Genomic DNA, 27,630 nt, shown 5'->3' with positions numbered 1-27,630 from the left:
TAAAATTTAGAATAAAATAAATATTGATATGACATAAAAGATTAAATTATGCACATTTTAGAAATTGAACAATCTTTAAATAATAAACATGATGGTTTGAGGCATTTACATAAATAATATAATATTAATGTATTAAATTAGCATCATCATCAAAATTAAACCTGAATTAAAAAATAATAAATAACCCAGAATAGCAAAAATCATATTTAATGCCATATTTGTAAAAATCCAAAATTTAAAATCTTTTTTCTTATTTGAGAAGAAAAAAAACTAAATATAAAAGAAAATAAAAATTCCGAGAATAATTTGATTAATCTCAACAAAATTGTCATATCTCTCTAAATTAATTACTAACACTAAACTATCCATAATTGTAGTATCAGCATGCAATATTCAAGAGAGAGAGCTCAAATAAAATTTAAAATTACGAAAAAAAAATCAAAATTAGAATAACTAAGAAGCTCTGCACCTTACAGTGAGATTTTGGTTACTTGTTGTATAGATGAACAGCAGTGAACATAATGAAGCCAGCCATCTGCACCACAATTCAATTCTTATTATCATTTTGAAACATGAAACTGCACATATATACAAAAATGGGTATTGAAAGAGGCAGGCATACCATTGAAAAGGCTGCTCCATAGTATGGATAAGCGGTAGGAATGAATCTTTCATATTCATTGTGCCTAAAGGGTCTCACTGGAATCTGCAATATTATGAGTGTGTTCAAGAAGCACAGGCCATAAGCAATATGCATATACAACATGAAAGACTTCACCCATGTGCAGGTGCAGGCAGGCACACTCGAGTGAGGTTGCCCGACACTAAAAAGGTGCTAATGGTGTACACTGCATTCAAGCCTACGTTTAATGTAACAACCCAAGCCCAAGCCCACCACTAGCAGATATTTTGTCCTCTTTGAAATTTCTCCTCAAGGTTTTAAAACGTGTCTGCTATAGGAAGAGGTTTCCACACCCTTTATCAAGAATGTTTCGTTCCCCTCTCATACCGATGTGGATGGAGTTCCATCTTAAACAAAGAGCAATTGCCATAATTTCCAGAACTACTTCTCGCTATAATAATGGGATCCATCAACTTGCTTATTCCCTCCATAATTAGAATGCATCAAGATGAAACTCGAACATTACCTGCTTCGATAGAGATAAGGCAGTGTATCCAAGTTTTTGATACTCGACCTTGAACTGGAATACTCCATATACATCCGGAACTTTAAAGGTAGTGTAGTAAAGACCCTACAAGAGAAAGAGAGAAAGTAGCTATAAATATTAAGGTTCAATAAAATCCATACGTAAAATCAAACAAAAAATAATTATAGGAAATTTTTTTTTTACCATGTTGTCGGTTGATAAAGTTTTCAAAACATAGGGGCTCATCATGTAAAACTGCACCTGAACGTCGTCAGAGACATACGGCTCCCATGCCTTACCAGACCACTCGAAAATCTCAACGGAATATTCCTTTAAACGAAATTCAAAGGTCAGAAGAACTCAAGTATTTCCATTTCGTTCTGTATTTAGCCTTTCTGAAATTAGAATTACCAAATCATCATTAATCCTGTAAATTGCTGGTTCATCAGTTTCCCCAACTTTGTGATGCCTAACATTCACAGCCTAAAAAAAACAAACGTCGATTTGTGGCGCAGAGGATAGAATTAGCATCTACAATCTGATTCTATAACAAATTCATACCCAGTAGAAAATGCAAAAATGTTAAAGTACTGCCTCACCTTAAGATGACCTCTCTCGTGGAAAACCCATTTGCTTAGTTCAATTGAAAACTGCTCGTTGCCTGACTTATCATACCTGTATCACAACATACTCTCTTCAACAAGTATCTTCAACAGTTCATAAGCATACTAGATACCAATAATTGCTATGTGATCTAAATTCTCATCAATGTTCATTAATAATTGATGCAGCTTCATAATNTTTTTTTTTTTTTTTTTTTTTTTTTTTTTTTTTTTTTTTTTTTTTTTTTTTTTTTTTTTTTTTTTTTTTGAGGATAAGGAAAGAACTGTTGATTCTCTTTCTCTCTCCCTCTTTCATTGGTGATAAGAAAAATTATATTGTAGGTCTATGAAAGACAGAAGTACAAAGGATGGCTGGTAAGAAACCGTCCCAAATCAAAAGCCAAAAGAATTCACCCACTCAAAGAAATGGAGAATACGAAAACTCTTCATCTAGAGGCAAATAATCATTCTAAAATCTAGTTGGCCTTATTTTTAGAAGACACATCCACTAAATATGTTTTTTTTTAATTGACAAAAACATATGTACAAAACCAAAGATTGCAACAATACAGTAGTTGTACATCTGAAGAAATTTAAAAGGTTGCTCCCTGCCAGATGGATAAGAATGAGAGACCTTACAGCTTTAGTAGACCAGAGAAAAACTTAGAACACAAAGCCAATAGAGTTCAATTTCGTACTTGAACAACATCAGTTTAAAGAAATAATCCCAAGTACGTAAGTCAAGAAGTCCTTTAGGAAGCAAGATAAAAGCTAAGTGAACCGGTACACAATAAACTTTATTGTGCCTATTCAATACTCCCATCTTTTTGTTTATCAAACTTTATGCTCCAGCAACATAGAAAAAAACCATTAAAAGAGATGCATAGAAAGAAAAGCAGGAACTTGATCAATAATAGACCTGTATGACTGAAACCAGCGAGATAGCAGATCCTTTTAGTTGTGGAGGGCTCAATAGCTTGGACTTTGGCTTCGCAGAATATGCTGAGGGAGATGCTGAGAGAGCTTTTAGCACCTGGAGAATAAAAGAAGAGAGGTTAATACATAAAAATGGTCATGCCAATACAGAGTTATTAAGCATTAATAGAACCACATTCTATGAAGAAGTTGTAAAGTAGACTATCCAAGTATCTTACCAAGTTATTAACAGGATTTAAAGTATGGCCAATCCCCTGGAAAAGAACAGGAGCCTGTGTGGAACATTCATTCAGATAGTAATTAGAAGTAAGCCTTATATTAACAATGACTGTTACAAACACAAAATAGAGTTAGTGCCAAATGGGAGAAATCAAGACCAAAGTAAAACAGAAATGCACTGATGAATGACCAACACTCTCAGAATTATGAGCAGCCATACATTAAGACACTAATTATGTGAACTATCAATGAATGTTTTCTCCAAGCCGAGGAAAACTTTAAAGAACTTTCGATAATTAATAAAACCCCAACGAAAAGTTGATTCTAAAGGATGAAAACTACTATCTTCCTACATGATCATCTTTCTTAAATTACTGAAGAATCTAACTTGCCTCAATCTTCTTGCTTCCCACAATTACATCAGACTGGATCAAATCATCACTGGCAATCAATGTGTGATCTCCCTCTGTCTCTGATACTGCATAGCTGGTGTGGTCAATGACTACAGCAGCTGAATCCTTTGAAATAGTACTTTTCATATAAGTGTACAGAAAAGAAACGGAGTTTTGATACGAACAATAAAACATAATCCCATTTGCTCATGGAAATTATAAATATTATAACTTTTTAAAAAAGGTTCCATAGAATCTTCTTGCGCTATAAAGAACAAATATCATACTGCTATGGATAAAAAGGTAATATTTCCTAGATATCCACCTACCTCATCGAAATCAACACCACATTCAGTGGCAATTTCTCGGATCAAATCCGATGCATTAGAATCAGCAGCGAGAATAAGATCATGCCCCGAATCGACAAAATCCAGAATACCAGCAAGATCAACGGATCCCCCAAACCCTACAAAACCCGAGAAATTAAAACGTAAACAATTATCACAACATCTATGCAATTCATTACGAGTAATTCCGGCTACGTCAACAGATAAAACCTCAAAATTAATAAATTCCAAACAACTGAAACCCTAATTGACACTATGTCTCGAATTTCCAAGTAAAAATACAAGAATTCCAACACGAAACCATCAGAGATGGAAATGAACGAAGGCTTACGGTCAATTGTTGGTGCAAACAAGATCAATGCGTCATAGAAATAGCGTCCATGTCTCTGCAAGGAGATCTTGGGGTCATCAGCGAGCTTGAAATCAAGGTCAAAACCACGGGACTGGAGGGAGTTGAAGAACAAAGAATGGGTAGATTTGATGGCAAAATCGTCGAGTATGACGAGGATTTTGCGATCTGTGGGATTCTCGGGGGAGAAGGCATAGCAAAGAAATGGAAGAACAGAGATTAGCGTCAAGACGACGAGGGATTTCGACATTGCGCTAGGGTTTTAGGAAGTGGCACAGTCCGAAGAGGGATCAGAGATCTCTTTTGCAGTCGTTCTGTGAAGACAAGAGTAGTCTGCGGAAGAAGTGAGTATTTGAAGTATTGCCCCAATTCAAAGTATAATCACAAAAACGCCCAATACTTTGAAGAATTTGCCAAACCACCCCTCTATTTTACAAAATCCTTTTAACTCTCCCGGGACGTCTATTTAACTCGTAGAGTCGAGACTCTGGCTCGACTATTTCTGTCAAAATTTTACCTAACGAGCTTCCAATTTTAGAAAATCTTCAACTCTTCTTATGTTTTATGTAGAGATGTCTATTTAATTCGTAGGTTCGAGACTCTGGCTCTTTAGAGATTCAGCTCGAATGAGGTGAGAATGCTCGTTTAAATGGAGAATGATGGAGGGAACGGGGAGAGCTAGACCCATTATTGTGTATAGATAATTTTAGTCTTGAAATATAAGAATAATAACTACGGGAAGAATTATGCCTAGAATACACTCGATAAACACACAGATAGCCTAACCCTAAAAGTAAAGAGAGAAGAGAGGAACTGGTTAATGATCAATTCTTTAGCCTCGACCTCCTAAGTGGGCATATGCATTGCAAGTTCCTGGTTATGATGTCTCTATGTGGTCTGGTTTGGTTCTCGGTTAACCTAATTCGAGAAAAATAGAAAAACTCAAGATTATTTCCGATATAAGTATCTTTCTTTAACCTACGAAGGGTAAGTTCTTTCTTATTTCCTAAACTTGTTACACACACAATTCTTCGATCAAACGTAAAGTATTGAAGCTTGTGTGACTAGCATGACACAGATATACAAGTATATCTTATTTTGCACGTCACAATTTCACTGTTACTTGTCAGCGAGTTTTTCCTAGTCTCAAATTTTGACAACATCTGTTGTTATTGTTGTATGTGGGAAAGAAGTAAAATTCATTGTCCAAACTGTGTCGGGGGCCAAAGTTAAGGCCATAGTCATCCCTTGGAAGGACAATAGGGTAAGATCAAACTGGCAAAACCTAATCGAGAAAAAAAAAAAGTTGCAAATCAAGGTCGAAGTTAAGATTGATAATCCTCACCGCAAAGCAAATTTAATGAAGATCCAAAAAAGGGTCGGGGAGAATTCAAGTAACTTCTAAAAGACGTAAGAAGTTGAAGGACTAGATCTAGGAGCTCTAATAGCTCAAGTAGATAAGTACCTATAAATCATGGTCGTCTTCAAATTTAGGCTTTTAATTTCGTGTTTAATAAATCATTGATTATTCATTATTTGTGTACTATTAAAAAATTTATTAAATAGTTAATTTTTACCAACTTAAACATAAAATTAAAAATTTTAAAAATTAAATAAATTCAAATCTAAAATAGAGTAATTTAACAAAAATAAGGGAGAAAGATAGAGGAGAGAGAAACATTTGTATTTAACAAAAAAAAAAAAATAAATAAATAAAATATTGTTGTCACATCATTGCAGTAAAAATTGAACAGTAATTTTTACCCAAAAAAAAAAAAAAGTTTGAAACTTTAACCATTTTAACTTAGAAATTGGTGGATAATATATATATATAAATTACCTAATTAACAGACAATTTAGAAATTGAATTATAGTTTAAATAATATTTATAGACTAAAAAATTAGTTGTAATTCCAAATTAATTAGAAAAAAGCTTGTTTAATTTAAAATCTAAATACATTTAAAAATTTTAAATTATAAACTTCTATAAAAAAATTCGAAAATAAAATAAAATATATCATTAATAAAATTCTAAAAATAAAAAATATATTATCTTAAATCAAATTTCATAATAATAACTAAAAAATAAATAAATAACAAAATTCTAAATTTTGATGGAAACAAAAATTGAGAGTGGATACAGAATCAGATTCCTTTGAAAACTCACGATTATTTTATTTTATTTTATCTAAAAAAAGGGAGTGAAAATGACTGCAACTGTACTGGAAAGGGACCAAGCTGGGAGGGTATACTAAAAGGAAGAAGAGCTCAATGAAAATAGGAATTCGCGTCTTCAATCTTCTAATTAAATTCAACAAGCTGTCCACGAGCTTCATCGATTTTTGAACAAACCCCATCTGCCTTTGCAAATTTCCCCTCGTTTTCCCCTTTCTTTACTGTCCTCTTCGTCAAAAGGACTCTGGTTCTCTGCATTTCCAGTCGCCCACACGCTCCATCGCCCCCTTTGGGACCTCTGGAAATGGCTGCCATGCTTCTGCTGCTCTCTGGTTTCTCCATTTTCACTCTCTGATGGCTGTTTTTGGGGCTACGAAAAGGTATGTTCATGGGTTTTGATTGTTTCTTGCTTTTGACAAATGGGTTTCTCTTAACTTTTCTGAATTTCTGGGTTTCTTCTGAATCTGATCTGGTTTTGTTTTGTGGAGTTTGTGTGTTGTGGTTTTTCCACTTGGGTTCTGCTTGTTTTCGTTTTTTTGTTGAAATGTGAAGCTTATCTAATGCACCCACCACTTGATTTCTTTGCTAATCTGTTGTTCTTGAACGGTTAGGATTCACAGATCTCTACAATTGTATGATATTATCCACTTTGGTGTATTTCTTACTTATAAACCCATGATCATTCTTTAAATGAGCCAATGTAGGACTCCCTCCTAACGACTCTCCCCTCGAACAAAGTATAATATACAGTCTCCTTGAGGTCTATGGAGCCCTTGAACAGCCTCCCCTCAATCGAGGCTCGACTACTTCTCTAGAGCTCTCGAACAAAGTACACTCAAGAGTTTGACTTCATAGCTTGGATCTTGACATAATCTGGTTGGATTTGGAATCATTATGTGGAAGTTATGATGAATTTCGTAATGAATCATTCAGCATTCTTTAGCAGTGGATTTGAGTTTGAATGTTTATGTTTCCTTTACTTTTCATTTATATGGTCTGGCTTTGCTTGTGGAACTATACAAGGAATCTTGTGTTGAAAGATCCAAAAAGGGTTGAAAGATGGAGCTGAATTTGCCACTGGAGGGGACTACTTAGATTTCCTCTAGTTTTCTTGGATCTACAGAGACCTTAGTCATGTCCTAGGTAGATAGTCGACCCGACATTGAAGTTCGAATAACCCAATTGACGGGACGGGGGCGTATAGGATCATAGAGACCTTGAGACATTATTAGATCTCAAGAAAAAGTGAATGCTATAGCCTAATTGTAATGACCCAAACCTACCGCTAGTAGATATTGTCTTCTTTGGGTTTTCCCTTTCGGGATTTCCCTCAAAGTTTTTAAAACGCCTCTACTAGGGAGAGGTTTCCATACCTTATAAAAAAAATGCTTCGTTCTCCTCCTCAACCGGGGTCATATAGGACAATGGAATGGGCAAAAGATCATAGAGAGCTTGAGACGTCATTAGATCTCAAGAAAAAGTGAATGCAATAGCCTAATTGTAATGACCCAAGCCCACCGCTAGTCGATATTGTCCTTTTTGGACTTTCCCTTTCGGGGTTTCCCTCATGGTCTTTAAAACGCGTCTACTAGGGAGAGGTTTCCACACCCTTATAAAGAATGCTTCGCTCTCCTCCCCAACCGATGTGTGATCTTACACTAATTATTAAAGAAGAAAGAACAGTAGAATTATACTTTGTGGCACTAGCTTTCCCTTGAAGGAAAAGGGCTCCTTGGGGCTTGCCGAGATAGACCGAAAACGTCGGTCACGAGTCGTATGAATTAGGTTATACTACTATGTAGCCGTCTGTGGTGTCTTTTCTGTCATGATTTCATACTTTGATAAAGAAATGAACTCAATATTATAACTTAATGAAGTAAAGTGTGTGCATATGTTTCCAGAATTTACAGGCGGAGACTAAGAGCCAATTGATTCCTGGCTTCACTATCAACCATGAAAGGAGGATCAGAGAATGGATGGCATTACTTTAAGTCTCTTCATTTTAGAGGTAAACCAGCCAACAATTTGTGCTTACTTCAGACCTCTGCCAGTACTCCGGGCGAAACTCCGGTCTATCTCAACGTGTATGACTTAACACCTGCAAATGGCTACATCTACTGGGCTGGTCTCGGCATCTTTCACTCCGGCATAGAAGGTTGGTTAGTTTACTTCTCTTTCGTTCGTATATCTAAATCGTGAACGATGATTTTGTTCTCACTTTTTTGGACAAAGGATCTGTGTTGATCTTGTAGATGTTCTTAAGATTATGTTATATAAGTTGTAGCCATAAGTTATTATTTGTGTTAACAGTTTACGGGGTTGAATATGCGTTTGGAGCCCACGACTATCCTACGAGTGGTATCTTTGAGGTCGAACCTCGGACATGCCCTGGATTCAAGTTTAGGAAGTCGATTTATATCGGTACGACCTGCTTGGACCCAATCCAAGTAAGAGACTTTATGGAGTGTGAAGCTGCAAACTATCATGGCGATTCGTATCACTTGATCGTGAAGAATTGCAACCATTTCTGTGAGGATATATGCAGAAAGCTAACTGGGAAACGCATACCGAAATGGATAAATCGGCTTGCGAGATTAGGTACGTGCATCGTCGTTTCCCTTGTCCAGAATACTTACGATTTCATGCTAGATCCTATGTGATTTTAAACCAGAAACACTCTTTGCAGGTTCCAAATGCAACTGCATACTCCCGAAAGCTCTCAAGGCCACAACCGTGCAACACGACCCGGGATTTGAGGGACAGGACAGCGAAAAGAAAAGACTAAGAAGCGGTTTCGGTTGCTTATCCTCAATCTCTATGAATCAGAAGGAAGTTTCAATATCTTCACTGTTTCTACACTCTCACTATAAAGGCTGCCTACCTCCATGGGAACTGAAACGATCCAAAAGTTGGTCGTTCAAGTAAGGGGAAGATGACTTACCTCAATCCGAACTTTCTTACGAGGTTTGTTCTTCGAGTTCTCGAGATAATAGCCATGGGAGCTGACTGGTCTGAGGTTTGAGGATTGATAGCAGAGGCTTTGATTTATCTCTTTCTTTTTCTCTTCTGTTTCTTAGTCTCTTAGAGGCTTTGTTCTAATCATTGACTGTTTCTTTTAGTAGAGCTTAGGAATCTTTCAATGTATATTAGCTGTTCTTCTTCCTCTCTTTGCTAATCATTGTTTTAGCAGAAGCTTACATAGTTTTTCTTGGAACGGCTAACGTATTATGTTACAAGTCTATAAGATCCTACATCGATTGGAGAGGAGAACGAGTGCCGACAAAGACGCTGGACCCTGAAGGGAGTGGATTGTGAAATACCACATAGGTCGGGAGGAGAACGAATCATTCTTTACAAGGGTGTGGAAACCTCTTTATAGCAGACGCGTTTTAAAAACCTTGAAGGAAAACTCCAAAGAAGACAATATCTACTAGCAGTGAACTAATGACTCGAGAAGGTATACCAATTAGATTGTGTCGAGAATACAAACTTGGAAAAGAATCTCTTCCAGCAGAAAACTGGATCATTACAGCTGTTGAAAAGCCTATTTTTAAAAGAAGAGAAGAATATGAGATAGAAATTTATTAATCATTCATTACAGCTTTATGCTGAACATGATTTCATTCCTAATCCCACCAATATTTTATGCCAAATTCTTTCACACAGAATATTTTTAGAAAATAAATTAAAATAATTAATTCACACAATTTTCTTTTTATAAAAATATTTGATAAAAGTCAACTGTACATTCAAATTAAAGCTGTAAATCATTCATATTGAATCCAAACACAATTAACAGAATAAGATAACTATGTATCAAATTAAAAAGCTTATAGTAATTTCTCGGTCACTAGTTAATTCTTCTAATAACGAGTTTTTAAATATGCAAACAATATGAATAGAAATCTTCTACACTGAAGCAGGAAGCAAATCCAATTAGGGGTGTACACGGGTTAGGTTGGAGAAATCTTTTATACTAAATCGAAATTTCAAGTCGGTTAGGTTGGTGACTCGAGTAATCGTTCACAATCCACCTAACCTAACTCTCTATTTATGGGTTGGGTTAGGTTGAGTTGTCGGGTTGTTTTTTTTAATCATTTAAAAAAATCTACTTATCTACCATACATGTTACATTAACAACTAAAATATCATAAAACTCAAATATTAAACATTCACATGTCACAATGCATAATTAATATCGGTTACAAATGTCAAATATTCTTAATCTTTGTATGATCTTAAAAGTCGAGTAGGGTTGGGTTGGGAAGGTTGTAACCCGATTTTCAAGTTGGTTAGGTTGACCCGACCTAAAAAATATCAACCTGCAAACTAGCCCAAATTTTTTATTTTCAAAAAATTCAATTCAACCCAAATAAAAAGAAGAATCTAACCCAATCCAACATGATTTACGTTGGTACTCCGGATCGGTTTAGGGTTTAGGGTTTTTTTTTTTTTTTTTTTTTTTNTTTTTTTTTTTTTTTTTTTTTTTTTTTTTTTTTTTTTTTTTTTTTTTTTTTTTTTTTGGTGTAAAAATCGGAATCTGATAACGATGAAGAACAAGTTTTCCATAAATTTCAAATTTGCCTCTTCTGGTCAAAGAACAACCTGTAACTTTAAAAATTGAATCAATCAACCTATAACATAATCATCATCCAGTCAACTCAAAGTCCAATCCAATCTTCGTTCAAATTCCTCTTCATTCTCATCAATCAATCAATTAATTATCGAAAACTCCTCTTGATTTTCCGATTCTCAAATTTTCAAAAAAAAAATGGGCAAAGGCGGTGGATGCGTACCTAGCAAGAACAGAGCATCGATTGCCGTCTCCGATCCAGATCCCGATCATCCTCCGCCGCCACAGGAGCAAAAATCCGCCGCTCAATCTCACAATCCGGCCGGAGAAATCGCGAGAAATCTGAGGATCTTCATAGTGTATTACTCGATGTACGGTCACATCGAGCTATTGGCGAAGAGGATCAAGAGAGGAGTCGATTCGGTTGATGGCGTTGAAGGTGTTCTGTTTAAGGTGCCGGAGACGTTGCCGCCGAAGACGCTGGAGCAGATGAAAGTTCCGGCGAAGGACGACAGTGTGCCGGTGATTGAGGTGGGGAAGATGGTAGAGGCGGACGGATTCTTGTTTGGATTTCCAACGAGGTATGGATCCATGGCGGCGCAGATGAAGTCGTTTTTCGATTCGACGATTGATCTTTGGAAGGATCAGAGATTGGCCGGCATTCCGGCCGGATTGTTCGTCAGTACCGGAACCCAGGGCGGCGGCCAAGAGACGACGGCGTAAGTTGGTTCGTCGGTTTTGTTTCTTTTTCACAGTGCCATCAATCATTTGGTATTACAGTTCATTCTCTTCTGTTAATTTAAAAAATTTTAAAAATTGCTAAATTAAATTAGAAATCAAATCCTTTAATATATATATACACACACATATATTTGTAAGCTAAAATTTAAAAATTAATTTAAATATATATATATTTTTAAATTATAGCTAAATTAATAAAAAAAACTCAACAATTTTATATTTTATCTAAAAAAAGAAAAAGACCTTTTAACCTTTTAAATTTCAATAATACTCTTAACTTATAAAATAAAATACTTCTCCGGTTTGTTTTGGATTAAGACGGTTTTAAAAATATTTATAAACTTTTTAAAATATTTTTAAACTTTTTAAAATATTTTGAAAATACCCTCTTTAAGGATACTATCAAAACAACGGTAACTCAAATGAAATTTGAGAGAATGAGAGAATTTCGAGAGGTTAAATTATTGTACATTTAATATTTTATTTAAATATTATTTTGGTCTTCAAAACTTTAAAAAAAAAAAATGACGTCATTTTTGGTTGTTTGTCGTTGCAATGGTTAAAAGGGTAAAATGGTAAATTGAGATGTATGATATGTTTTTTTTGTGTGTGCAGTTTAACAGCAGTGAGTCTTCTAGCACACCATGGAATGGTATATGTTCCAATAGGGTATACATTTGGGAGTGAAATGACGAATATAGACACCATTAGAGGAGGGTCCCCTTATGGGGCTGGGGTTCTCTCTGGTGATGGCTCAAGACCTCCTTCTTCAACTGAGCTTCATCTTGCTCATCATCAAGGTAAGTACATGGCTACCTTACTTAAAAGATCTCTCCCCCGCTCTTGACTAACCCTTCTCCTCCTCGGTCCATTACTCGTTTAGTCTCGACGCTTTAAAACGTCTCAACTTCACGCCCTCTCTATCATCGCCGTTGGTGTTTCTGTCTTTTGATTTAAAGCTTAGGAAGTACTTCGATAAGCTTTAATCGAATGACAGATTCAATAAAGTAAAACACAGGGATTAAAAATGTAATTTAGCCTATTTTTTTTATTCTTTTCGACATTTGAATGTAGATTTATTGGTGCACTAAACTGGAACGTTTCTTTTCCCCGAGCTAACCCTCAGTTTCTTCATCTCCCCCTCGAGTAGTGACATACCCCTTCTATGTCATCATAACCAATAATTTACGAAACAATCCGATTTATGTGTCATACCTAATCATTCTTATATTGTCTAATCACCAAAAACATTAAGATTAAATCATCAATCCAAATACATGGATAAATCAATCCATATTAGTCTCATGCTAGCTGCACTTACTTTGTAGCAGGCTAGTCGACCCAAGCTATAGAGAACTAAAACTCGATCGACCGTCTACAAAACCTATCAACCTCTCTCTCCATATATATATATATATATATATATATATATATATGTATATATGTAGAGAAATTGAAATTTGTAATGAAAGGCACAAAATTTAGCACATCTAACAAAAATCACATATGAATGATTAAACAAAATGACATCACACATTTCATATACTGATGATAAATATTAACTGAAAAACACAGTAAATTGGAAATTTACGTGACATCAATTGGTTACAACTTAGAGCTAGCTTTATAAGGTTAATTAAAGGATATGTTTATGCGATCTACATAAATAATCATACATTCCTAATGAGAGTTTAAAATAGAGAATTAATTGAGGCTAATAACTTAAGCTGCAGAAAAGAAGAGTGTCATCAGGCATCTTAAATTAACACATTCTACAAAGCCAACCTGAGATTTTATGAAACGATTTCAAGTCTCATCACATGATAATAACCAGCCTATGATCCAATAGAAAGAGCAAAATTGAAAAATAATGAAAAAGATGAAAAAGCCTCTCCGTCCCCCTTTTCCCCAATGAATCAATGGAAGAAAGAAAGTTACGATTTGGAAAGCCTTCACCCCATGGTCCAATCAAAACTGCACGAAGAATGAAGGAACGATTGGTAAGTGATTTGTGCAAATCTGAGTATAGATACTCACAGGCATGTAGCACAAAGTTAAGGTTATCAATAACTAGAAGTGGAAGGAAGTTGAGCATAGTGAGCTATATACATAACCCGCCATATGAAGAAACACAACTAACCTCAATTTATTGTCTTGAAAAAGTGAGCTATATAACAGCAATACAAATAAACAAAGCTAACCTCAGCTAACTAATTAGGGAGAAAAACAGTTACTGGTTGACCCAATTAAAGAAAGAAATGGAGGAATGTGGATGTGAGATCCCATGTTGGAGAGGGGAACGAAATCTCTCCAACATGGAAGGAAAGCCCTTGAAGGGAAAGTCCAAAGAAGACAATATTTGCTAGCGGTGGGCTTGGACTGTTACAAAGGAGAATAGGAGAGAGTAGAGAGTGGTCAAGCAAATTACTGCAAGCCTAGGCTTGGCTTCAAGATTAACAGGGCCATGTTCCATTTGATAAGCACATGGAGTCCACATAAGCAGCAATGTTGCTTTTTGATACGTGATAGTCACAGGGGGATGACGGGCAAAGAAAAATTATCTATGGATTCAGCAAACATAAATCATTACGAGATATCAGTATCACCAGAGAAAAGGAATAACTGAAACCTAAAATCAATCACATTGGAATGAAGCATAGAGGTGGTTTTAGTTTCCTACCAACCAGAAGGTGAATCGATTAAATATATTGCATATAATTTCATTTTCAAGCAGAAAACCTATCAACTAAAACTTGTTAAATTTCTCCATTCCTGTGAGATCTCACGTCGATTGGGGAGGAGAACGAAACATTCTATATAAGGGTGTGGAAACCTCTCCCTAGCAAACGCGTTTTAAAAACCTTGAGGGGAAGCCCATAGAGGACGATATCTGCTAGCGGTGGGCTTGGGCCGTTACAATTTCCATATCATAGCAGTCAGCGGATCCTCCACAGAAAGGAATTATCAAATACAACGCAATCTTGGATTCCCTAGCATACTCATATATTTCTTTTTTCAAACCTCATTGCATTCGAGTATCCCTACCGAAACAGTTTAGCTCATTTGGTTGGCAAAAATGCAACCACACTACATGTTGCAGGCTCGAATCTCAACAGTATGGGTTGTGAGTGTGAGTTTCGGTGAAGGCATTGTGCATTTGATTTGTCTTCAAAAGTACCCCTATCGACTATGTTATTGTTGATAAACAACTTCTAATAATGCTCTGAGCAGGAATCAAGCTATGAAATCTTCTTCGATCTCTAAATTCTTCAGAATATCAGGAAAGCCATATGCTCATATACAGTAAGAGGGTATAAACTAATGGCACCCTTTTAAAAGCATTTTGAGAGAGGTCAAGCAACAGAGAAGAACACAGATTTTAAATTTAATGTAATATTCCAACCAAAACAGCAATTAGCAAAACGAAACATGATCAATGCAGCACAATCACTTATTTTGTTCCAAATACTTCAGGTATAATTAGTTCAACATGGTTCTCAGTGTCTTTAGCTAAGTAGCAAAGAAAACATTGCAAATAATTCAAAACAAATGAATAAGTAAAACCACAGATACATCAATATTTAACATACAGAACCTGCTAAGAGGCTAAGTTTACAAAATCAACCGTTTCTCAAAAAAAAAAAAAAAAAAAAAAAAAAAATTGCCTATGTGTAGAATTAACAACAAAAAAAATTCAAAAAACTACAGAAAACGGCAGTATAAACATGAAGCAGAGAAATCGTTCATTCAAACGCCGAATCGAACAAGAACAGATCTATTTCGAAACAAGATTTTTTCTTATTCGAACAAACTTCCAAGGGATGATGATACGCACATAGTAAATAGATCAGGAAATAAAATAGAAGTCAAAATTGGATGCATTCACATCGTTTCTCAATAGCGAAACATTAGACAGTAAAGAGAAATCTAGACCTTAAAAATCCAATAGACTCGAAATACCTTAGAGATGACCTAAAAATCGAGCTTGAGTTCTTCTTTCTCGTCGGAAAGGTAGTGTAGAACATAGGGGGTAACTCGAATTACAGCAACCCATACGCCGAACATAGCAACGTGAGATCGGAGCTGCTTGAGAGCAGCAGCCTTGTCGGGCTTACGCATAAACATTCCGGGAAACATTTTTCGCTTTCTCGTAAGCCGAACAGAGGGATGATCGGAAGTCGACGATAAAACCCTAGACTGAAATTTGGGTATTTGTTGTGTGGGTTTAAGGCCGAGCCAGAAGGCTTTATTTTGACCACTTTTTATTTATTTATACTAAATTACCAATTTAACCCTTTATATTTATTTAGCCTATAAAATTAATCTTTATACTCTTAAATTATTTTTTAAAAAAATTAACCGATGTCCTAAATACAAAATTTTAAATTAAATTTTTTATTAAACATAAAACATTAATTTTATTACTTATTTTAAACTTAATTTATTATTTTCACTTTAATTTGAAATACATATCAAACACAAAATAATAATTTTTATTACTTATTTTAAAATTAAATTATTATTTTCTCCAAATAAAAAATTGATTATTTTCACACCATTAATACAAAATACTCTAATTTTCTTTTAAATTATTATTTTTAAAGGGCTTTCCGTGGCATTTTCCAATCTTAGCATGTGTCGACATAATTTTGGCAGATGGTCATTCGTTGTTGTGGAGCTTTTGTTTGATGCTCGGTTGACACTGTATTTGGTGGATTTTCATCTTTCATATCGGTAGAAATTCCTTCAAGAACCCCGACTTTTAAAGTTAAGGCATGAAGCCCTACCCAACCCCTTATCAAATATATCTTTGTCCTTCATGTTGACATCGCTATCTCCCTCACTTATGCCTCAGCTTGGATTCAATGCACATCTCTTTAGTGTGTGTTAGATGATGCATCGTCCTCTTATCCTTCTACAGGAATATCACAACCTACTTTCTTCATAGTATGATTGTGACACTCAACTCTTTACTATAATATATTAAAGTGTATTGGACACAACACCATACCAGTGTTCGAATTCTTCTCTTATAAGTTGTCATAGGTCGCGTTGCTCACCATTGTTCTAAGACCACCCGAGAAGCTTCGACACCAACACAAGTATTTATCTTCTGAAACTTAATTTTTTTTTTTTATGTGAATTACTTTTTAAACACATTTAAGAATTCCTCAAACTTCTTTATAATATAAAATAACAAATCTATTGATGATGTAATATTGTGAGACTTAAACCTACTCTGTTTTCTTTTTGAAAACATTATGATAATGCTATATTATTGACAAATTCAAACATATATGCTAATTAATTTAACATCTTAAAATAAGATTTTCTCCCATACTTAACCAAGTCAGATTATTATAGACCAACTGGTACTATGATGATTAATTTACTCATAATTCCTTTTTAGACCGTTAGATCGGTAAAAAAAAAAAATCTATATAATATACATCTAACCGTGTAAGAAGTAGCAGTCATATTGAATAATTTTTATTTTCTAAACCAATTACGGACAAACTTTTTACAATAAACTTTACACTGATGCAACCTAAAATGCAACACCCAATTGGCAAAAGAAAAAACTTGGAACAACTTTTAAAACAAATCTAATAGCTCACAGCTCACAGCTCACATTCCCAACACAAATACAAAGAACAATGCGTAGTTGCATTTGGGAACAATCAAAGCACGCGAAGTAACAGAGCCCAGACAGGAAAAACAAAGAGAAGGACAATGCCAATGGTGTTTGAAATGCCATTGGCTTTGGTGAAGGAGTTTCTGAATCCACCAGAGGCTCTGATGTGTTCTTGCAGCAAGTAGCATGATATGATCAGACATATCACTTCTCCGATGGCGTCGCCCCTTATGGTGCTCGCAAATAACCCCGGAGCCACCACAATTAGAAGTATCAAAGCGCCGGGCAATTCAAGCCAATCTGTATTTCCAGGCAATGAGAGAAGGGAGTGGCAATAATTCAGTTTGACATCTAATTCTTTTGGCTCTTAAGCTTGCTAACTAGACAGGACATACTATACTTCAACACGATGTGAAATTTCTATTTACTGAAAGCTTAAGCTATTAGATTGGAGAATAATTGATTATGGATGAGGTTTGGGATGTTATTTGTTCCTTCAAACTAAGCAAATGAAAGTGTGGAGGATTGTTGGGAAGGAATCCCTCGTTGACTAATTTAGGGAATGATCATGGGTTGAATATATCTCCACTGGTATGAGGTCTTTTAAGAAAGCCGGCAAGGCCATCTGAGCTTATGCTCAAAGTGGACAATATCATACTATTATGGAGATCTATGATTCCTAACATAGTATCAGAGCTATACTCTCAACTTAGCCATGTCAATAGAATCCTCAAATGTCGAATAAAGAATCTGTGAGCCTTGGAGATGCAGTCAAAAGTGACTCAAGTGTCGAACAAAGGGTGTATTTTGTTCGAGGACTCCAGAGAAGGAGTCGAGCCTCGATTAAAGAGAGGCTGTTCGAGAGCTCCATAAGCATCAGAAGGTCTCTATAGTGTACTTTGTTCGAGGGGAGGATTATTGAGGATTGTTGGGAAGGATTCCTTACAAAAAGAAAGTTCGAAGGGATGTTAAATACCTAATGGTAGTATACTTCAACTAAACTTTTTGATCATTTTGATGCTTTAAGATCTATCGAACTTTTTACAAGCTCAAAGATGTTAAACAGTTTGATAATGATTCTTCTTCATTGTTAAGATTTCAAAAGTTCTTAACGAGGAATGAAAAGGAGAATAGAAAACTAGTCAATGTAGCAGTCATCCAAAATGAAACAGAAGGAAGAAGAGAGTAATCAAAACTACTGATGGCTCTAAATCTATTTCAACAAACTCATCATCCAGAATATTTTGTAGTTCATAAACTGAAACTGAATTCTGTAATTTCTGTAATCAAGTTGAGTCCTGAAACTACCTGGGAATCGACGTGGGAAGAAGAGACGCAGCACTACAGCAATGGCGGCGATCCACTTTCCGACCTCTCCCCTGCAAGAGAAAGCAATTTAGTTAGAGACGACAGAAGCGTAATTCCGGGAACTTCATTCGGAGCCAATTGCTATAGAGATGATCACCTGAGAAAACCGAAAATCAAACCAGGAAGACTAAAGAAAATGTACGGAATCAACAATGAGGTAAGTATATTCGTCTTCCAGTTCGTTCGATCCAAAATCAGCAAGTAACTGCACTCACAAAACAAATTCAAGTTGCAAAAGTGTACAATAATATGAACAGAAAGGAATCGAAGTCGAATCGAAATGATCCAGAAAAACCTAAAAGAAGATCAAGCAGATGTCAAAACCAAAACGAACATTTGGTTACAGTAATCATTTCCCTAACTAAATCCTTCTCATATTCCTCAAATCAGTTCAATATCTAAATCAAGAAACGAATCACTTCAGTTAAACAGAAAATCGATCACTAAACACAAACTATTCCTCGAAACAGAAACCGAAAATTAGCCTCTCACAACTAAAATTTCCTCTAAAACAATCAACCGTCAGCAACGAACCACAAACAACAACATCGCTAAATGAAGCAGGAATAAAGTCGTATGAGAGAGAGAAACATACATAGCAGCAAAGGAAGCAATCCATTGGAGGAAAGTAGCGCCAAAACCCACAGCACTAAGCTTAACGACGTGTGTAGCAAGCTTTTTACCAGCGTTACGAAGTTCCCGAAGATCAGAGGAGATAAGATCGGAAACGTCAGAATCCGTCAACATTTTCAAGTAGCTCGGTTTCACCATTTCAGTACGGCCGCTTTGATCTTCCGATCTGATGAAATTACAGAAGTATAAGAAGAAGAAGAAGAAGAAGAAGAGCAGAGCAGTGAGACAGACAGATACGGTTTTGATTGGAAGATGCCACGTGGACCAATATTTTAATTATGTGATCTGTCAGCCACGTGGGCTTCTCGATTTTTCTTATTTTATTTTATTTTTATGGTGACAAATTAAGTATATGGCTTGTGAAACTAAAATTCCTTCCCGCCCTTTAATCTCTGATGACTTGTAAACATTATATGTTATAATATAATTCACCTATTTTTAAATTACACGTGGCAAATTAGTTCTTGTCCACGTCTATCATTTATCTATTATTTTTATTTTGTTTTATAAAGGGTTTTCTATTTTTTTTTTCTTAAATATTATTTTGCTTTATAAAATTCCTTTGATAATTATTTCAATTTTTAGTTTATAGTTTTTTCCGTTCCTAAAAAAATATTAATTTTGTGTTTGTTTGATAATCATTTTATGTGATATCCCACATTGGTTGGGGAGGAGAACGCAACACCAGAAGGGGTAGAAAACTTTCCCTAGCAGACGCGTTTTAAAGCCTTGAGGGAAAGCCCGTAAGGGAAAACCCAAAAAGGACAATATCTGTTAACGGTGAGCTTGGGTCGTTACAAATAGTATCAAAGTCAGACACGGGGTGATGGGAGGCTGTTTCCTGAAGAGGGGTAGACACGAGGCAATGTGCCAGTAATGACGCTGGGCCTTAAAGAGGGTGGATTTGGTGGTGATCCCACGTTGATTGGAGAAAGGAATGAGTGCCAATGAGGACAAGGACATTGGGCCCTGAGGAGGTTGTTCCCTAAAGGGGGTAGACACGAGCGGTGTGCCAATAAGGACGCTAGGCCACGAAGGGAGTGAATTTCCAACAAGGACAAGGACGTTGGGCCCTGAGGAGGTTGTTCCTTGAAGGGGATAGACACTAACGATAAGCCAGTAAAGACGCTGGCCCACGAAGGGAGTGGATTTGGTGGTGGTCCCACAACAATTAGAGAAATGAACGAGTGTCAACAAGACGTCCGAAGGGAGTAGACATGAGGCCGTGTGGGCAATTATTATTTTTACAAACCAATTAAATTAAATTAGGATCAGTTAATTTCAAAGATATTAATAATGTTTTTATTAGATTTGTTTCTTCTTAAACCATAAAAATAAACAAATTTAGTTTTCAACTATAATTAATACCGACATTAATTTAAAAAAGGTGGGGAAATTAAATTGTTAACTTCCATGGTTTTAATAATTTTAGAAACAAAATTAAAATTTAAAAAAGAAACTAATTGCAAATATTAATTTAATAAGTTTTATTGAAATTTAGTGTGAAAACAGAAAAATAAATAAATAATTTTTTTAATAAGAAAATGTATTTACCAAATTGCCCATTCAATGGGACTGTATTCATATTTGTAATCATTAAGCCAAATATAAAGTCTTTGAGTTAATAATAGTGATCATTAAAAAATAATAATAATTAAGAACTAATCATGGCATTAATGGCCATTATTTTTTTTATTTTATTAATTTATTTTTTAATTTAAAAACAGTTCCTTAAGAATTAAAGACACATTATTTTTTTTTTTAATAGTTAAATACTCCCTTTGAAAGTGCTTTAAATATATTTTAATCTTTTTAAAATTTTTCTTATGGTAGAATCATCGGTAGAATCAATTTCGAAGAGAAGTGAATCAATTTCGAGAGCGAGATCTCAAGAATGGGAAATTCGGTACAGTTTCTCCATGGNATATTAATTTTGTGTTTGTTTGATAATCATTTTATGTGATATCCCACATTGGTTGGGGAGGAGAACGCAACACCAGAAGGGGTAGAAAANCAGAATGTTCAAAATCGCCTTTCAAATCGAGTTATAAATAAATGCAAGTGGGGACGCGATTGTGGAAGAAAGAACTGGTAATACTCGAAAAATCCTTTTCAAATTTGACGTATTGTATACATAGAATGATTATAATAATAGCTAAGACCTACCACTGGCCATGACCGTCGGAAATTTCCTTTTTCTGTCTCTTTCTGTTGGTTTTTCTTCGATCTACTCCAACGCGTTGATTTCCACCATGGGACACTATTTTGAGTAATCAAAGTCTTCTTTGCAGTCTTTGTGTTGACTGAGTATTATGGCATTCGTGTTTGGAGACTCATTTTCCATGAGCCCCACTGTCTAAAAGTCTTCCTATTCGACTTTCTTGATTATGGGTTCCCACTAACTGGAGAATTGCAACTTCTGGATCATTTCCATTGGAGTTTCTTTCTCCTCTGCGTGATTTTTTCGCAGTTCACATGGAGAAATTGATTTGGATTCGATGATTCGATGATTCGTTGATTCGTTGATTGTTTTTTCTGTTTTTGGGGGTTTGGGTAATTGTTCTTGCTTGATGAGTTGTGGGATGTGATTGTTAGAATCATTGGCTCTGTGTTTGACTTGTGTTGTTTAATCGGCGAGATATGGATGGGCTTCTGAAGAAGTTTTTTCACGAGAAGCCTTCTTCTTCGGTTGGTAATGAGGATTTTAACCCTGAATATTCTTTTGCAATTGAGTATACAGGTCCTGGAATCAATTACGACATTCCCCGTGCAGTTCCTATCAATATCGATTATATTCCAACTGCTTCTGTTGTTGTTTCATCGTCTCAGTTCAGGGATGATGTATCATCGCTTCCAGTTATACAACCCATCGTTGGTAAATTTAGTAGGAGCTCAAGTTTGAAAGCCAATTTAGTGATTTCTTCAACCTCTGAAATCCAGGAAGATGGGCCTGTTTGCCTTGATGCCAATAAGAAAGATAATGGGAAAGATAAATGTGATATCATTGAAAGTTCTGGTGAACTTGAGAATTTCAATAAGCTAAAGGGAAGATTAGAAGGCGGGTTAGAATCACTGGAAATTAAGAATGAAGAGGATTTTCAAGGTTACACGAATTCGAGTGATTCAGAATCGGCAGAATCGGGTTTGAGCTCGTCTTCTGGGATTTTTGCTGTAAGAGGGGAAGAGGAAGTTGAAAATGAAATCCAGCCTTGGCATGGCAGGAAGCCATCAGCTGTTACTTTTCTGGATCCCCATTCGAGCAGCAGCACGATTTCTGACGAGGCAGAATCGAGTCAATCTGATGCTGAAAGTATCCATGACATGCCAAGAGCTGAAAGGAAGGGGAAGAAAGGATCGTGCTACTACTGCCTTAAAGGAAACCGTTTCACTGAAAAGGAAGAGTGTATTGTCTGTGGAGCCAAATATTGTATTGCTTGTGTAATTAGGGCAATGGGATCAATGCCAGAAGGAAGAAAGTGTATCACTTGTATTGGGTTCAGGATTGATGAATCAAGAAGAAACAACCTGGGTAAGTGCACTAAAGTGCTCAAGAGGCTGTTTACTGACTTGGAAGTTAAGAACACTCTGACTCGGGAAAAAGAGTGTGAAATAAATCAGATACCTGCAAGACTTGTTTATATCAATGACCATCCTTTAAGTCGACAGGAACTGCTTATGCTGCGAAGTTGCCAAAAGCCACCAAAGAATCTAAAACCAGGACGATATTGGTATGACAAAGAATCGGGCTTCTGGGGAAAGGTCCTTTCTCTTTGATTGCTTTCATTTTATCTTTTGGGCATGTTAAAGAAGTGTTTTGCACCACAACAAGCTTCTTATTCTGTTTTTAACCAAACAGGAAGGACGTGGACCGTGTCAGATAGTTAGCACCCATCTAGAGGTTGGAGGTCGCATTAAGAGGGATGCTAGCAATGGCAATACAAATGTTTGCATCAACAATCGAGAGATCACGAAAAAAGAGCTGCGGATATTGAAGGTGGGTAATTCACCCAGTGTTCATATTTAGTTTAGCTTTATTAAATTACAAGAACGTGCAAATAACACAAATGAGATCATGTTGCTTGCAGCTGGCTGGAGTACCTTGTGAAGGAAGACCTTCTTATTGGGTTAGCGCAGATGGATCATATCAGGAAGAGGGAATGAACAATGGGGGGAAAATATGGGACAAGGTAAACTTCATGCGATATTGTTTACTTTCTCGTGCTCTATCTTATTTATCGAACTTCCGAGAATAATAAATGCACTTTTTTTTTGCAGCCTACAACGAAGCTTGCATGTGCCGTTTTTAATTTACCTATTCCTTCTTGTTCTGTTCATTCTGGAGAGGAAAATGTGGATAAAGCTAGTTCTTCTCCTGAGCCGAAAATGCTTCATAAACTTCTACTCGTTGGCCATGACCAATCTGGCACGAGTACCATATTCAAGCAGGTAAGGCTTAGCTGATCTTATTAGTATAGAATCAACTTGAACAATTATAATTTGACCCGATTTTAGGTGTGGTCCATTTTTTGCTATACATACATTTAAAAAAAAAACTGTCCAAGGCTAATTCTGGTAGGTTTCTGAAGTATTATTGCATTTTATGCTTCAGTGACTTCTACCTGTGATTGTGCTGACATTCTTATTATTTATGATGTTAATCTTAATATTAGTTTTCTTCTTGTTCGATCGGAGTTTCAATAAATAGTTTCAATTCATAAATAAAGTTCAATGATTTGCCTGAAAAAGTCGTATGTTGAGTAAGCAGGCGAAAAATTTATACCAGTATATGATTTGCTTCTCGTGTGTAATTTATACGTTGTGTCAACTACTTAGTTGAATGCATGAAGTTAAAAGGTTTTTATTCAAGCTTGTGTATTTTGAACCATCCGTTAAGGTGCATTCCGGGGGTGCCTGCCTCATGAAATGCGAATTTTTGGGAACAGGCTTTGGAAATCTGCCATGTTCTTGTTTTCTTATCTAAAAAATATGTCGTCAATCCTTAAACATTATTGTTCAAGAGAGGTTCCTTCTTGGTTGTAGTTGAGATTCATGTCCTTGAATTACACCACTTTTACATCTGACGTTTTAACTTATTTTCACCCAATATCTCAACCTCCCTGTTCTTGGTGCCCTACAAATAATATTAATATAGAAATGTTTATCCTATATGCTTTCTGAACATTAATCACTTCTTCAATCTAGGCCAAGCAAATATATAAAGTTCCTTTCTCTGATGACGAGCGTCAAGCCATTAAGTTCCTGATTCAAAGAAAATTGTATTGGTATATTAGTATACTCCTGGAAGGACGGGAACGTTTTGAAGAAGAAATTTTGATGGATGAGAAGAATAAGCAACCTGTGAATGATCCGTCTACCTCATCAGCATCAGGTATGTTGTAATTCAAAATTTAGATGGTTTTCCCTAACAATAGATTATGATATCATCCTAACTACACTAGTCAGATGATTAATGTGTATAGTATGGAACTGTTCTGTGGTTACAGGGAGTGACGTTCAGTTTGAGCGTAAAACCATCTATTCCTTTGGCCCTAAGCTGAAAGTGTTCGCCGACTGGCTTCTTCAAGTCGTAGTGTCAGGTTACTTCGAGACAACATTCCCAGCAGCTACCCGTGTGTACGCCCAATCAGTGGAAGAGTTGTTGAAGGACGAAGCGTTTCAAGCCACATACAGTAGAAGGAACGAACTAGAAATGCTCCCAAGAGTTTCAACTTATTTCCTTGATCGGGTGAGTTTATAGAACGTACCCTTCTATCTGATATGGTGATAAACACTGTTTTCTCTCTGTCTTCCTTGGCCATCTTGAATATAAATCACATCAACTTCAAAGTTTAGTGATATCAGTTTAACAGTTGCATGACGTATTGGTTGTATAATTTCAATTGACGAGTTAAATTTAAACAAGTTTAGGCATCGACGAAGTTCACATAACATTATTAGGAACTTAGAAATTTTTTTTCAAGTATTAGAACAATTAAATAAATACAACATTCAAAGTTTAATAACCCATATGAGATAATATAAATTTATCTATATCTTTTAAGCCATGACTTTTCCCCTGATAACTTGCTTGTGAATACTGGACTAGATCATGATTTGCGATCATCATTCTTTATGAACGCAGGCTGTTGACATTTCAAGTGCAGACTATGACCCTTCTGACAACGACATCTTGTATGCCGAGGGAATCTCCTCATGTAAGAGCCTCAGTGACATGGAGTTCTCGTTCCCCGAGTCACGACAAGACTCCCTTCTCGATCCACCTTACCAGCATGACTCGTCAATAAGGTTGCTATTTGACGTTCTTAATGGATTTTTGTTAGACATTTATATGAAGCCATCTTCTAAAGAACTTCATGCCTTGTAATTTCAGGTACCAGTTGATTCGAGTCCATCCCAGTACCCTGGGAGAGAACTGCAAACTGTTGGACATGTTTGAAGACATGAGCATTATCCTGTTTTGTGTTGCTCTGGTCGATTACGACGAATTTGACGAAGATGACAATGGAGTTTTAGTCAATCGGATGATCGCAAGCAAACAACTCTTCGAAAGGATCGTGACCGATCGAGCATTGAGTGGGAAGAACTTCCTTCTCATACTCAACAAGTTCGATCTCTTCGAAGAAAAAATCATCCAAGTTCCTCTTTCGAAATGCGAGTGGTTCGACGACTTCAATCCAATGATCACGCCAAATTCTACCGGAAGAAGCAGCAGCAGCAGCAGCAGCAGCACAAACCCGTCGTTAGCTCAACGAGCGTTTCAGTACATAGCGGTGAAATTCAAGAGATTGTTCTATTCTCTAACAGACAAAAAGCTGTTTGTTTCACAAACTACAGGGATGGAACCTGAAAATGTGAATGCAGCTCTCAGATATGCGAGGGAGATAATCAAATGGGAAGTAGACAAGCCTAACATCAGCATTACTGAAATTTCAAGTGCCAGTGCTGATGCAAGCAGCTTTTTATAGGTATTCAAATTTAATTGATTATTTCCTTCATAATAAATTAGTGTAACACAAATTATTAGATTGTCCTCTGTAAATTTTTTATATTTTTATTAAAAAAAGCTGAAGAATTAAAATGTATAGATTTTAGTAATGCCTAAAGCGACCGTAACTCAGCAATAATTGACATATATTGTTTCGTTTAGATTGATCAACGTCTTCTTTGTGTTTGTAGATTTGTAAACTTTGTTATAGAAAATAGATTTATTAGCTCTTATGTTAAATATATTTTGTTGGTAAATTTGAAATTTGTAATAAATAATAGATACTTTCATATTAATTATTTAATTAAAGTAATTTTCTTTCAACGATAAATATTTAATTGTTCATGCATATGTTTTTGAAGTATTTAGTAAAGTGTGAAAATAATATTAATAAAAAGCTGTTTATACAAATGTATCCAATTTAAAATTAATGATATCAATTATTTATTTATTTATCCATAACTTGCTATCCTAACTAAATTTATTTACTGAATTTAACTTATATATTTAACTAAGTAAAAATGTGTTAGATAATATTATTCTAAAAGCTATTAATTATAAATAAATTAACCGAAATAATTTAATTAATCAATTTTTTTTTTTAAAAAATGCTTATCCTAACTTGTACCAGTCACAACATTTCACTAAGATTGGTTAATAATCTTATAAGCATAGTAGAATTAATTGAGTTGGGTTAGGTTATAACTTTATTTTCGAGTTGATAAGACTGATTCGACCTGGGTTAAGTTATGGGTTAAGTTATAACTCTATTTTCGGGTTGATAAGACTGACTCGACCTAAAAATTTTAACCCACAAATTGTCTTGACTCAATTTCTTTTTTTTTTAATTAAACCAATCTAATCCGAACAAAAAAAACTCTAATCGGCCCTAAACTTTATGGTTTGGTTTCGTTAGTTTAGGTGGTCGGGGAATATGCTTACCTTAAATAATATTTAAAAAAATGTAAAAAATAAAGAAAAATAATTCTTTTTACAAACGAAAGGATAATACATCGATTAGGTAATCTTGTGAATCCAATTAGAGGCTGACACGTCTGAAACTCCCCGATGTGAGTTGGCACCCACTGAGACTAATTGCACACAATGACGTGGCATACACAAAATTTGGACAAATCAGAATACGACACACATAGAACACGTAGGCAATTGAGAGAACATGTGATGTGACATGTAAGTAGGACATCTCCAAACCATGGGCGCACCTTGTGGCACTCAATTAACTACCATTTTCAGTTTATTTATTTATTATTTATTATTATATTTTTATAATTAATTAATTAATTACTATTTTTAATTTTAATTCAAAGTTTAAAACTTAGGACCGTTTTAAATATTAGTGACATTTTTAAATAGTGTATGTCACACATTAAAAAAGAGTTTAGTATAGTAAGATTTTAGAAATTATGAAAGAGTTTTAGGAAATTATGGTGAAACGATTTCAATCTTCATAGAGGTGTACGATTCTCCTCTTAAGAGCTTATAATC

General features: G+C 35.4%; 5 protein-coding genes and 1 pseudogene across 7 annotated transcripts; 3 read left to right on the top strand and 3 right to left on the bottom strand.

Moving 5' to 3' along the window:
- Positions 1 to 293: 293 nt before the first annotated feature.
- On the bottom strand, positions 294 to 4,326 carry LOC111795259 (annotated as a pseudogene).
- Positions 4,327 to 6,123: 1,797 nt separating this feature from the next.
- LOC111795258 (deSI-like protein At4g17486) lies at positions 6,124 to 9,410 on the top strand. Of its 3 annotated transcripts, XR_002815179.1 has the most exons (5): positions 6,124 to 6,548; positions 8,070 to 8,323; positions 8,479 to 8,766; positions 8,855 to 9,320; positions 9,371 to 9,410. XR_002815179.1 is itself a non-coding variant. In XM_023677565.1 (4 exons), the coding sequence occupies exons 2-4, from the start codon at positions 8,122 to 8,124 to the stop codon at positions 9,091 to 9,093; spliced, it is 729 nt and encodes a 242-aa protein (XP_023533333.1). In that variant the 5' UTR covers positions 6,124 to 6,548; positions 8,070 to 8,121; the 3' UTR covers positions 9,094 to 9,342. The 3 variants fall into 3 exon arrangements, 2 of the variants coding, with proteins under 2 accessions (XP_023533333.1, XP_023533334.1); XM_023677565.1 differs by lacking the exon at positions 9,371 to 9,410 and having other exon boundaries at positions 8,855 to 9,342; XM_023677566.1 differs by lacking the exons at positions 6,124 to 6,548; positions 9,371 to 9,410 and having other exon boundaries at positions 7,780 to 8,323; positions 8,855 to 9,342.
- Positions 9,411 to 10,649: 1,239 nt separating this feature from the next.
- Positions 10,650 to 12,654, top strand: LOC111795257 (probable NAD(P)H dehydrogenase (quinone) FQR1-like 1). The gene is made up of 2 exons (XM_023677564.1): positions 10,650 to 11,460; positions 12,098 to 12,654. Exons 1-2 carry the CDS (start codon positions 10,940 to 10,942, stop codon positions 12,327 to 12,329), a joined length of 753 nt encoding a protein of 250 aa, XP_023533332.1. The 5' UTR covers positions 10,650 to 10,939; the 3' UTR covers positions 12,330 to 12,654.
- A 433-nt stretch (positions 12,655 to 13,087) lies between these two features.
- Positions 13,088 to 15,726, bottom strand: LOC111794676 (mitochondrial import receptor subunit TOM6 homolog). Its single transcript, XM_023676783.1, has 2 exons — positions 15,443 to 15,726; positions 13,088 to 13,456 (listed from the first exon to the last, which is right to left on the bottom strand). The coding sequence occupies exon 1, from the start codon at positions 15,617 to 15,619 to the stop codon at positions 15,455 to 15,457; it is 165 nt and encodes a 54-aa protein (XP_023532551.1). The 5' UTR covers positions 15,620 to 15,726; the 3' UTR covers positions 13,088 to 13,456; positions 15,443 to 15,454.
- A 1,227-nt stretch (positions 15,727 to 16,953) lies between these two features.
- Positions 16,954 to 19,308, bottom strand: LOC111794378 (cold-regulated 413 plasma membrane protein 2-like). The gene is made up of 4 exons (XM_023676350.1): positions 19,081 to 19,308; positions 18,583 to 18,690; positions 18,426 to 18,496; positions 16,954 to 17,417 (listed from the first exon to the last, which is right to left on the bottom strand). The coding sequence occupies exons 1-4, from the start codon at positions 19,254 to 19,256 to the stop codon at positions 17,164 to 17,166; spliced, it is 609 nt and encodes a 202-aa protein (XP_023532118.1). The 5' UTR covers positions 19,257 to 19,308; the 3' UTR covers positions 16,954 to 17,163.
- A 1,981-nt stretch (positions 19,309 to 21,289) lies between these two features.
- On the top strand, positions 21,290 to 26,314 carry LOC111795834 (extra-large guanine nucleotide-binding protein 1-like). The gene is made up of 8 exons (XM_023678436.1): positions 21,290 to 22,877; positions 22,975 to 23,112; positions 23,204 to 23,305; positions 23,394 to 23,564; positions 24,321 to 24,507; positions 24,623 to 24,864; positions 25,261 to 25,424; positions 25,510 to 26,314. The coding sequence occupies exons 1-8, from the start codon at positions 21,759 to 21,761 to the stop codon at positions 26,102 to 26,104; spliced, it is 2,718 nt and encodes a 905-aa protein (XP_023534204.1). The 5' UTR covers positions 21,290 to 21,758; the 3' UTR covers positions 26,105 to 26,314.
- The last annotated feature ends 1,316 nt before the right edge of the window (positions 26,315 to 27,630 follow it).

Source organism: Cucurbita pepo, chromosome LG05 (genome assembly GCF_002806865.2).
Source record: "Cucurbita pepo subsp. pepo cultivar mu-cu-16 chromosome LG05, ASM280686v2, whole genome shotgun sequence".
Lineage (NCBI taxonomy): Eukaryota > Viridiplantae > Streptophyta > Magnoliopsida > Cucurbitales > Cucurbitaceae > Cucurbita > Cucurbita pepo.
This window is presented reverse-complemented; position numbering and strand designations above follow the sequence as displayed.